General features: G+C 33.5%; 1 protein-coding gene and 1 pseudogene across 1 annotated transcript; both read right to left on the reverse strand.

The window, feature by feature from the left end:
- Nucleotides 1-7,243: 7,243 nt before the first annotated feature.
- Nucleotides 7,244-7,867, reverse strand: LOC148579590 (uncharacterized). The gene has a single exon (XM_088490713.1). The coding sequence runs from the start codon at nucleotides 7,865-7,867 to the stop codon at nucleotides 7,244-7,246; it is 624 nt and encodes a 207-aa protein (XP_088346839.1).
- A 78-nt stretch (nucleotides 7,868-7,945) lies between these two features.
- Nucleotides 7,946-9,684, reverse strand: LOC148579591 (uncharacterized; annotated as a pseudogene).
- Nucleotides 9,685-13,300: the final 3,616 nt, after the last annotated feature.

The raw sequence follows: 13,300 nt of genomic DNA on the forward strand, positions 1-13,300 counted from the left end.
GGAGAGAGAGAGGGTAAGAAAGAGAATGTAAAATCTAATTTTATATATGTTAAGAAAGAGAGAGAGGAAGAGAAAGAGAGAGAGGAGGGGGAGATGAACGGAGATGAGGGAGAGAGAGAGAGAGAGAGAGAGAGAGAGAGAGAGAGAGAGAATGAGAGAGAGAGGAAGAGGGATAGGGGAGAGAGAGAATGAGAGAAATGGATAGAGAGGGAGAAAAGGGAGAGAGAGAGAGGGAGAGAGAGAGAAAGACAAAGAGAGGGGAGGGGAGAAAGAAGGGAAGGGGGAGAGAGAGAGAGAGAAAAAGAAAAGAAAGAGAAGAGGGAGAGAGAAGGAGAGAAGAAGAGAGAGAGGAAGAGGGGAAGGAGGGAGAGAGAGGGAGAGAAGGGAGATAGAGAGAGGAGGGGGAGAGAGAATGAGAGAAGGAGAGAGAGTGGGAGAGAGAGAAAGGATGGGAGAGAGGGAGAGAAGAAGAGAGAGAGAAAGGGAGAAGGGAATGAGAGAGAAAGGGAGAGAAGGGAGAGAGAGAGAGAGGGAGGCAGAAAGAAAGAGAGAGAGAGAGGGGGGGGAGAGAGGGAGAGGGAGAGAGAGAAAATTTAGAAACTAATTTTATATATGTTAAAAGTTAAAACTAGTTTTAGCCTTTAAACAAATTTAAACTGGTTTTTTCTATTAAAATTTGTTTTATTTTTATGAACTGGTTTAAACTCGTGCACTGTATTATAAACTAGTTTAAAACCAATTTCTTATTTGACAAAGTAATTTGGTTCAATTTCTAAACCATTTAAAATAGTTTAATGCAGTTTCAGTTCAGTTTATGAAAAAACTGAACCATAAACACCCTTACTTTTGGACTTTGGAGAGAATTTGTTCATGGATAGGTTTGAAGCTCTGCCTCCAGCTCAAAATTAAAGGTGGGGAGTGTCGATGTTTAATCACAAAGATGTACATTTATGGTACATTGGATCCACTTACAACATTATTCACTCTATATCATATCAAATTATATAAAAAAAATATATATATATATAAAATATTGAATTTTAACCAACCAATTATATATCTTTCCTTTGGTCGTTATTTGTATATTTTTTTTTATTTTTAAAATGTCTTTGACAGCCAGAATAATTGTCCAAATGACAATATCGTCTTACGATCTAATATCAAGTGAATTGTGTTTAATTATTCTAAATTTCTATGCTTCCTAGTCTTTTTTCATTGATTAAATCATTAAATTAACAAGTAACTGAATTATTCGCTAAGTATATCATACAAATTATGCATGATCAATGATTGAGCATCATTTTTCGACATGCAGATGAGTTATTAAGGACATGACCATTACCAACATTTTGAAAAGAAGAGAAAGCCAAATCGTGTATTCAAGAAACAAATTGATCAACTCCATCACTAAAGCAAAAGGTACACATGAAATTAAACTACAATTTAGATTCTAGGGAAGAATATTTGGATTTTACGTAGATAATAATTGTAACACCCTCACTACCAGAAGGTCACGCTTTCGGCTACGCCACTCTGATAGCAAGAAGTATTACAACTACTTTATATACTAAATATTAAAATAGGAGCCTGTGACTCGACACCGTATCGCTGATTTCTTTAAAAACCGGGAATAAATACTTTATCTTAAGAAAATACAAGCAGGCATAGATTCATATACAATACTCCTTACATAATATCTCATAATATAATATACATATAAAATATACAACTCTTATCCCTCTTACAAACTTGTAATAACAAAGGCGAGGGAAGAAAATAATCTAATTAATACAATAACATATAAACCAAACGCAGTATAACTCTTCTTAATGCTTCTTCATCCGGTTCCTGAAAAGGTAAAGCTGTAGGGGGGTGAGAACCTAACCACACGGTCTCACCACAGAGTTTCAAAGTTGTCATAAGAAGATATTTAATAAGAAAACTGTTTTCAAGCTCATTGATTATCATTGCCTTATGAATCTTTTAAAACCAATAGGAAATCGTTCAAAACTTTTTCAAAGAAACAATGTTTAATCTTTCAGAAGTCCGAAACCTTTCCTTTCTTATAAGAAAATCTCAATCAGAAACCAACCACGCAATCAAACAACACAGTCATTAACTCAGTACCAAAGTTCATTCTCAAATGTAGCACGCCAGGACAAACACAAGCAAGACAGACAAGGAAAGCACAAGTAGGTAGCAGTTACAGCAAATAGTTCAAGTAGCAGTTAAGAACAGTTTAGCAATTAGGCAAACCAAGATAAGTTCAAACCCAAACAAAGCATACAAATGCATATGATGCATGCCTGTCCTATGGCTGATGAGGCTCATCTGTTGGTTATCCAGCTAACCCGACAAGTCTGAATTGTCCTTAGACTGTCCCCCGACGTGCATCCCCAAGAGTCTATGCATAGCTTTTTCTCAAGTAATCAATATTGCTCAATGGGGGTAACATTCCCGGGAATTTATAGTGCCCGGTCACACTTACGTCTTAGGGTCAACAGAGTATCGAGTTTTCAACCTGGTACACATGGTGGCAAGCCACGGCACTTAATCCAGGAAATCTCGTATCTCAAATATTTCAAATTCATAAGCCATATAAATAATTCATTCATCATTCATCAATATCTAAGCCATTCTCAATATCATCATCATTCGTCAATCCATATCCCATTTCCAAATTCATTCAAAAATCATATTTCAAATGAATCCTTATCATCCTTCTTTTCGTTAATCAACAATCTCAATCCAAAACATAATTCTTTCTTTTCTAAATAAATCAATCTTAAACAAATAACGTTTAAGAACTACATCTTTTTAAACAATTACTTCCAACAAAACTTCCAATTTTATAAAATTTCGGCAGCATCTCCTCTAAAACTCGGATTCTGCCACCCTTTTCGGGTCCCAACCTAGCCAAACCAAACACCTGTTAATCATTCAAATCACTTCCAATAACCATTATCACAACAACAGCACTCAACCCAAGGAAATTACAAAATCCAGAATTCAATCAACCAACCCTATAAACCACAATTTAAACCGACTTCAACCAATAGCATCAATCAATAGTTAAGAATTCTCGGTCTTCTCAAACAGTTTCAAACCAAACCATCCCTCAAACACTTTTCGAATCATTTCCAAAATAGCAAATCATTCTCAATAAATAACCCGTTTTCAAATCTCAAGTCTTTTCCAAATTTATTTTAAAATCAAATTCCGATATCAAATCGGGTTTAATATCGAATCAAATTTCAATATTAAATCTTTTCTAAAATCAAACCGTTTCCAAAATTAACCTAAAAGGGAATAATAAATCTTCTCTAATAATTCAAGAAAAAACACTTTAACAACATCAATCAACTAATCCAAATATCCAACTTTCTCAATCGATCAGTTTATCAATCAAACTAATAATCTCATTCAACTAAAACAACTCAATTCAATTCATAAGACTCACGAAATCACAAAAATGTATTTTACGCATCAATATCGATTTATAACAACCCTGTAATGTAAAATAGATTTAAGAAAAACCCCTACCTCGGTGTCGCAATCGCATAGTTTTAACAAAACAGTCCCGCTTAGTCTAAACTCACAATAGCAGTGGTGATTCCAACACAACCGGGACGATGGCAGCATCACCAACTCCGATTACACTCGCAGCAACATCGAATTTGATGGAATCAAACGCAGAAACAACTCTAAAAATTCAAGGCAACACCGAAAATAAAATGGATTTAAAATCATAACAAATAGATAAACGAGACCATGGTAGTTTAGAGTATAAAAGTGAAACAGAGTCAGGAGAAAGGCTAGACCTAGGGCAGTGACACTGAACCTGGATTGGGGCAAATCAGCAGCAACGGTAGCAACGTTAGAACTGGCGGTAGCAATTCCAGTCACCCAGCAGCAACAATTCTTAAGGAACATCAACCATCACAGCCCACAGCTGCAGCGGCTTAATCCTAAAACATCAACGCTTAAGGTTCTCAGTCAACGGATAGCAGGACAGTAGCAGTGGAGGTTCATAAATAAAAATAACTTACAGTAACTAAGGAAAACAAGGAAACAAAGCGTAGCAGTAGCAGCAAGGTGATTGCATCAACACAAGGAAGATGGCCTCCTCCCCCACCTCAGCTCGTGACTCCGGCGGCGACGAGCTCCACGGACGGCGATGGCGGAGAAAACAGTGGCGGTGATGGACCTAGAAGCGGCGACTCTGCTCGACAGTAACGGACCCAGAGGCGGCAGCGATCACGTGCAGCAGCAGCAGCCCGCGATAAGGACGATGGCGGCAGCTTGCACAGTCACGACAGAAGCTTTGAAGGTAGTGACCCTTGGCCTCCTCGGTCAGTGGCACGACGGCGCGGGACGGCGGCGAGCTGAATGGCGGCGGCAACTGCGCGATCTCTCTCGGGTCTCCTCTCCCCTCTGCCAACAACGACAGCGACGGTGGCGGTGATACCCACCGCGACGCCTCCTTCTTCTTCCTTCCTCCCCTCTGCTCTCCCCGTTCTCTCTTCTCCCTTTCTTTCTTTCTTCTGGCTATTAGGTTTTGGTTGTGGGTGTTGGGTTATTTTGGGGAAAAGGGTATAGCGGCTAGGTTAGGAAAACTGGGGTTAGGGTTATGTTTTAGGAATTTAGGATTTTGGTTTGGGAATTAGGATTTTATGATAAAATTGGGGATTTTTAGATTCATCTAAAATTTAATTAAATCTCTAAAATTATTTTAAAATATAATTTATTGTATCAAAATACTAATTAATTTGAAATCAAATACTCTAATTAAAATTATAAGGTAATATAATTAATTTTTTTTATTTATAAAAATATTAATATTAAATTCTAAAATCTCAATTATTTAAATCAAACCATATAAAATTCTTATTATTTTATATTTGCTAAACTTTATTATTCAAATATAGAAAATAATTCAATAATTATAAAATTAAATAAAACCTTAAATTACTTTAAACTCAATTAATAAAAATTTGCTTTAATTTATCTTTAATAAAATAATTCTTGAGATTAAGTTACTTAATAAATAAATAAATTAACATTAACTCTTAATAAGATTTTTCTAAAATTTCTGGTTCTTACAATAATAACTAGTGAATATCGTAGGAAAGTTAATCTTGGCTCTAGAACAGTAATATGCTTTGATGATTGGTGAATGGTCCAACCACAAGTAATGAGAACATTTAGACTCAAGGATAATTACATTCATTTTCAAGTTCAGAAGCAATTTAAACACGTGACTAATAAGGAAAACTTGTCCATCCTCAATTACAAATGCAATAGAGCACGTTTGTTACTTGACATGTCTCTTGTATATAAAACCAGCTGTGATATAGAGAGAAAAAGGTGATAAGTTCCAATGGTGGAAATGTTTGAAATTCATGGCTAACATATGGCAAAGAAGAAGACAAGCAATTGGTACATTGGAACAAAGTAAAATATTATTTTCAAGTAGCAGACTAGCAGGCAATGCATCTAATAAGTGTGTGGTGTTTGACATGTGAATGAGTAAGCCAAGTCTAGTAGACAACTAGTTTGTGGTATGAGAATGTGTGCAGTATCCCTTGGAGTCTTGATGACAATGCCTAAGAAGGGTTCTAAGAGGTATTCTAGGAAGTTTTAAGTATATGTATGTAAGTACTAAATTTCTTAATTTTCTATTTATGTTATTTTTATTGACAATTAATTCGACTTTATACTTTTATAATTTATCCATATCATTTGAGTCGTATTATATAAAACCAATTATAGTAAAAGTAAAAAGAAGTTTTTCACTAAAAATAAAAAGAAGCTAGTAAACAAAATATATAGTAGTCTGCAATAATGGGGAGAGACGATTTAATAAAATTAAAATCACTTTGATTATCTTACTGTAGTGTAATACATGAGAGGCAAAGCTTCTACCATGAATGAGTAGCCCCATTCATCTTTAGAGGTAATGAGCAACATCAATCAACTTAATTCCTTAGAAAATTAAACACTCGTGAAAAAATTTACATGAACCTCATCGTTCTTAGAAGGGATGGAAATCATGGAATTCCATGAGACTCTCAAAATCCTCATAAAGGGGCTTAACCAATTTTCCAACTTTTTGGTGAACCATCTTTGCCTTACTTAAAGGCAATTTGTGAAAAATGTTGTCTTTGCCTATTTAAGGCAATTTTTATTAAATATTGCTTTGAATAAAAATTATCTTTGGCCAAAAATGTTATAGTGTAACTACCATGTCTGAGCTTCTAGTTGAGTCATCACAGTTGTTGTCCAATTCAGTCAGGATGGCCTCTCTATAAGAAAGTTTTACTGAAACTATTAGCCTAGGAAGTAGAATTCAGGTCGCAACAATGAGAAAAAAACGTAACGAGAGATAATAAGAATGAGAAAGAGTATGAAGGAGGACGTATGTATATTAATGAAAACAATCATGCTAGGTGTAAACTAAAATAGACTATCAGGATAGAATACATGTTGAAATATAAAATATATATTAAAAGACTCATATAAAAATTATTTTCGTGTGAAGTTGATAGTTAAGAATAAGTAGATAATTTGACATATTTGACTAAATTATCAACAAAAAATTTTTAATTATCAACTTCACATAAAAATAACTACATACAAATTTTTATCATAAATTAAACTACGTATATATTTATATACAAATAGATGGCAACTAATTATATTAATTAATTTTAGTGTATAAATAACATTTTTATAACAAAAATATGAAATAAAAGTTCTACAAAATCTTTTTCTTCAAGTTAAAGAAGAAACCCCTAATAAAACTTCACTAAATTCTTCTGTACATCTCAATTCACGTCATTCTTCCTTTTATTCAATTTGCCGTTCACTCTAACAAACTTTAGACACAGCTCTCTGGTTCTACAATTTGTATAAAAATGGTGCCTATGTTGCATTTGTGGGCCCTACCAAGAAATACCAAAATATTAAAAAGAGAAAGTGGCTTATAATGTTCTTTATCATGCTCTGGGTACTACGGAATCTAAGAAACAGGCTCATGTATGAAAATATATCACCTTTGCCAATCATTAATTATTAATTATAACAAATAGCTCCCAATCAGGGGCGGAGCTAGGCTAACTATTTAGGGGGGCGGTGTTATATTTTATATTACTATTTCTATTGATAAAATTAAAAAAATAAATATATAATCTCAATCAAAGTAAGACAATAATATATAAAAATTACCACTTACAGTTTTGTATCATGAAAAGGCTATTTGACGTTTTTTTCTATTTTCAAAATCATCTATAATTAAATTTGTGTCGAAAATAGTTGCTAATTCTTTTTCTATATAGATGACCGAATTGTCTGCAAGAAATTCATCAGCCATCTTACTTCGGAGTCTTGTCTTAACAATTTTCATTGCTGAAAAAGCTCTTTCTGTTGTTGCTGTAGATACTGGTAGAGTCAAAACAAGACGTATTAATCTATCAACCATGTAATAAGTTCTTGATTTTCCTGTTTCTTGCAACTTGTTGCACAATTCAAAAAGTGTACCAATGCCTTTCAAATGATTCTGTATATCATGTTGATAATGTTGCAACTGAGATTTCAAAATATTTAGCTCATTAGAAGGAAAGTCAAGGGGATAAAACTTCTCTGCTAACTTGCTGATTTCTTCAATATTAAATGATTTGAAATTGTCTTTAGGATCCAAAGCACAACTCAAAGTCAAAAGCTCTATTGTTTGCTCATTAAATTTACTATTCAACTCTTGTATTTGAGAGTCAATTGTTGCCAAGAATACATCTATTCGATAATGATGCTCAACAGTCACACTTGGTTGACGAGATTGAACTCTTCCAAAAACATATTGTGCACTCATATTAGGGACTTCAATTTCATGTTTTTCACAAAAATCTTTAACATTTGCAAGAAAATTGCACCATCCACCATCTCTTAATTATTGAAGAAGCAACTTTGATGTAGAAACAATATGCATTGCATTAAGAATATCTTGAGATTGTTGTTGCAGTGCTTGGCAAAGAACATTAGTGATTCCTATAATCTCTTTCATCAAGTGCAAAGTGAAAACAAATTCAAATGACAATAATATTTTACTAACACCATAAGCCTCACCTCTTTGTGCATAAGTTGTCCCGTCTTCAATGATATTATTGAGAACAATATTGGTAGCAGTAAACATTTTTACCAAACTGCAAATAGAATTAAAGTGAGAGCTCCATCGAGTATCCCCAACTCTTTGTAAAGTGCTTATTTGATTTACACCTTTGCCTGTTTCTAATTCATTTTGAGCAACCAAGTTTGCATTTTCAATTGTTTGAACTTCTTGTAATTGATCATGTCTTTTTGAAGAAGCACTAACAATAGTGACAATAGAGTTTAATTGAGTAAAAAATTCATGAATTTGAAGTACCTCTCTTGAAGCTGTCACCAATGCTAATTGTAACCTATGAGCAAAATAATGCACATAGTATGCTTGTGGAGAATCTTTAAGAAACAAAGCTTGCAAACCATTCCACTCACCCCGCATGTTGCTAGCACCATCATACCCTTGACCCCTAATATTTTCAACTTGGAGATTATAATGAGAAAGGACAGAAATCAATTCTTTCTTTAAAGTTGTTGCACAAGTATCAGTGACATGCACAAGATCAAAAAATCTCTCTTTAACAAAACCATCTAGAGTAACAAATCTTAAAACAATGGCCATTTGCTCCTTTTTAGATTCATCTCTAGATTCATCAACAATAATACAAAATTTGGCATCTCCAATCTCTTCTCTAATTGAATTTCTCACCTTAGTAGCAAGAATATGTAGAATTTCTTTTTGGACATCATTTGAAGTATACTTAGCATTTTTTGGATCATTTTCCAAAACATTCTTTTTCACTCTTTCATTGTAAGATCCCAAAAATTTCAACATTTCCAAAAGGTTACCTCTGTTGCTTGAACTTTGGCTTTCATCATGTCCTCTGTATGCACAACCTTGAAATGTCAACCATCTAATGCAATCTATAGATGCTCCTAGTCGAATTCGATTCTTTTCAATCTCTTCTGATGTTTGCTTATGAAGAAGTCTATCAATATGTTGTGATTGTTTCATCAAATCATCACATGATTTTAGCGCCTTATGATGGAATGAGTTAGGACCTTTGCCAATGTGATTCAAAAGAGCACATTCTTTTCCACTATTTACTTTCTTCCAATTCCTGAAACCATTCTCAATAAAAGCATTTGAACCCGTATTGATTGAAGGTTTCTTAGCAAAAAGAAAGTACGAAAAATAATATATAACATCATCTTCTATAGAATATTCTAATCAAGATGGAAACAATTTAAACCATGAAGCTTGAAAGCGACGATGACTTTTATCACCAGAAAATGGATAATTATCAAGAATTGGTTGATTTGGCCCAACTTTAATATAAGCCCGATAGATTTCATCTCTTTTATTTGGAGGAAACTTCCAAATCATTGGTCGCATTTCAGGATCTCTTTCCAAACGAAAAACATCCAGTTGATTTGGAAGAAATCGTGGACGTTTTGAGCTATTCAATGAAGAATTGAAGTAATGAAATTTGATGACCCCTCAAGTATTGGAGTAGTAATAGTAGAAGCATCTTCATTCTCTTGATCTTTTCTTTTAAAAAATGTATCAATAGTTTTGAACTTACTCATAATTCAAATGGCCAAATAAGTTCCTATAATTAAAAATATATTTAGCAAAAAATATAAATTACAGTCTAAATCTTTATAAAATATAAAAATTATATTTCAATATAAAATAAAATATTAAAATTCAGAACAATAATACTAACATCCTGGTATAAATAATATAAAATTGTAATTAAATAGTTAACTAATAAAAAAAACTAAATATACAAACTAACATATAATAACATAAACTTAATTAACAAATAATAATAAATTAACTAATTAAGTAAATAACTAAATATATAAAAAAGAATAAAAATAGAACCTTTTTTTAGAAAGAAGAGTGAAAAATCACTTGTTAAACTATTATCTTTTTTTTTTAATCTGCAAAAAATAAAAAAAATAAAAGTCAAAGAGGTAAAACTGTAAAAGATAAGAAGATTAAAGAGATAAAGAAAAAGAAGAATAGAAAAAGTTGTTACCTGAAATTTTGGAAAGCCAAGGCAGGAAGGGGAAGAGGGAGAGATTGGTTGTATGCTGGAAAATAAAAAAAAGGGGATGGAAATTGAGGAATGATTGTACGTTGAGAATTAATAAAAGGGATAGGGGTTGGGAAATAAAAAAAGGATAGAAAATGGACTATTGGGCTGGATTTTTTTAGAAATTAAAGGGGGAGATTTGGAAAAGATAGAACAAAAAGAGAGGAGGGTCTGGGAAATAAAAAAAAAGAGAGGACTAAACTATTTTTTTTTAAATAAAAACTAAAATTTTGGGGGGCGATTGCCCCTTTACTTCTATGTACCTGCGGCTCTGGGCTGGATTTTTTTAGAAATTAAAGAGGGGGGATTTAGAAAAGATAGAACAAAAAGAGAGGGGAGGGCTGGAAAATAAAAAAAGAGAAAAACTACCATTTGTACCCATGAACTTTACGAACGCTGACAAAAGTATCCATGGAAGAAGAAAAGTGACTTTGTACCCATGAAAGGCTGGATCCGTCTGTCGATAGTACCCGAACGTCATTAAAACGTTAGCTCCGTTAAGTTAAAAGCCAACATGGCACGTTAACTGCTTACCTGGCTTTGAATCAGCAGTCTAACGTGTCCAAGCATAAATATACTGTTATAACATCACTCATTTTCCTAATTTATCCTCAACTGTTTCCCCAATTTCAATTTCAAAACCCTAGAATGTCTAGGAGAAGCAGAGGTAACCAATGTTCTTCGAATGGAAGCATCAGCGAAGAAGAGACTTCATCTTCCAAGAGGGATGAAGAGAAGACTTTGTTTGGGAGATGCTTTTGTGGACAGGGTGTGGTGTTGCTACAATCTGGAACCTTAACAAATCCTGGGAGATGGTTCGTAAGGTGTCCTCTATGGAAGGTAAGTCTTTTTGTTTTTGTGCTTCTGATCATATTAACTTATTGTGAATGATTCCTTATTCCTCTCTTTCACACTACAGATGATGGATTGCAAGTATTTTGTATGGGTGGATGAGATTGACAGAGGATGGGAGGGACTGGCAAGAGCCCTTGTTAGAAAAAATCAAGATAGCTCCTGTGGTAACCATGAGGTCAATCTCACTGGGCAAAGAAGAGGGATTCAAGAGAATAGTGTGAAGATCTTGTTAAAGATAGGGAAGCTCCAGGGTGAAATTAGAATTATTAGGTCATGGATTATAACTATTTTTTTGAGTTTACTGATTTGTGTAGGGCTGAATCTACTCCAATTAATCAATATGTAACTGTGCTTATGGTGTATGTTGTCCTGGAGTCTTTTTGTGCAGCTTTTTGGTTTCAATGATGATGAACTTAGAAGCTGGTTGGTCTCGATGATGATGAACTTCGAAACTCTGTTACTATCTTCACTTGTAATGGAAAAAGTCAAGTTGTGTTATGACATTAATGTCCATGATTGTTAATGTATTTGATATCTGTTAGATTGGAGTTAACTCAATTTTGACAAAAAAAGAAATATAAATGTCGTGATTTATCTTAATATAGCCAGAAACATGGTATTGTAAAATAAATAGCAAAGTTGTAACCTGGAAATGGAACTAAATATTCATTCCATAAGCTATAATAAACCTTGAAGTAATTTACTCATATGCAGTTATCAACAAAAGCCTCAAAACAAGGGTATGAGTTTGATGTAGCAGTAGCAAATCAAATGTTCCTAATAGAACCAATACAAACCATGAACATGAAAGCATCAAGTTGTGCTGTTTAATTACTAGGCATAAGTTACAAAAAAACCATAATATAAGAGTTCATAGAGCTCTCATTACAGTAAGTACTTCATCAAAAAACAAATTCACACTAGAAAATCCTATTTGTTGGGTGTGGAGTTGCTGCTGCCACTAAAAACCCCGTTGTTGTTGCCACTTGAAGATGCTCCTGTTGGTGGACGGAACCCAGGTACTGACCATCTGCCTGGTGTTTGAATTGTGGATGGTGGAGTTGGCATGAATCGCATAAATCGTGTAGTGGTCTCTCGACTTGCACCATGCATTGTTTGTCTGGTAACTCTTGGAGGCGGTTGGTTAGTTGGTGATGTAGGTCTAACAACAGAAGGTTGTGGTATGGCTAATTGGGTGCTCTGTGTATAATTCAATCTTATGCCCATTCTCCACAGCAGCTTCATACATCTTAACGACATCCATGTCAAGTCGCAAAAGCCTCAAACCACCATCAATTTCCATTCCAGGCTGTCGCCAGTAGAAATCAAAGATGATTGGATACCCAATGTCTTTCAGTAGGTCACTAATGAAGAAGCCATTTAGAGTATCCATGTTAACTATCTCCACCTCAGTAATTTCACCTTCTGCATAACACAACTTGCCATTCGATCCCCTTTCAAGTCTATCTCTATGGTGTATTATTAATGTGATATGCGTCGTGGTAGCTATTTCTGTCAATAAAAAAAGAATGAACAGTCCATATCAATACACCTACTATTTCAACAAGGACATTCAACTAACGCATAACCAAAGTTTAATCACAATCATCATCAAAAAGTTCAGAAAACAGTTGCACTTTATTTGAGACAAGCAATAAGAGAAGCTAAACTGCAATAGATAAAAATATTTAAGATAAAATAGATAAAAATATTTTAGTTATACAATAGATAAAAATTTAAAATAAAAAATATTTAAGATAAAGAAAGGAAATGAAGATGAACTTTTGATAAACAACGACTTACGGCTCAAACATTAACGTGATAATTAGTTTCTTAAAGTATTATTATTCATGTAAATCTTATTAATTATGTAGGTATGTCTATTACCACTAAATGAACAAATCATGGTTCATGGGAAAGTTAATTGTCTATTTTCACTAAAATTGATTCAAGAAAAAGTTTGGACAATGTTTATGACTTTTCTAATTATTAAATTATAAAATATGATTCACTCAATAATTAAATGACTATTGTTTCTATAAATCTATTACACAATAAAAAAGATATGATTTAAATTTATTAGAATAATTGAGAATTAGTAAAATTTTAGTTATACATTATTTGAAATTTTAGCTAAACTGCATTCATAAGCCCAATACATCCCTTAATCCTTTCCATTATTTATTACATGGAAAATGGGGTTTCAACTTTCAATTATTGATTTATAGAATAATGATTTGAGATAT

Source organism: Arachis ipaensis, chromosome B10 (assembly GCF_059453495.1).
Source record: "Arachis ipaensis isolate K30076 ecotype BB chromosome B10, ASM5945349v1, whole genome shotgun sequence".
In the NCBI taxonomy this organism is placed as follows: domain Eukaryota; kingdom Viridiplantae; phylum Streptophyta; class Magnoliopsida; order Fabales; family Fabaceae; genus Arachis; species Arachis ipaensis.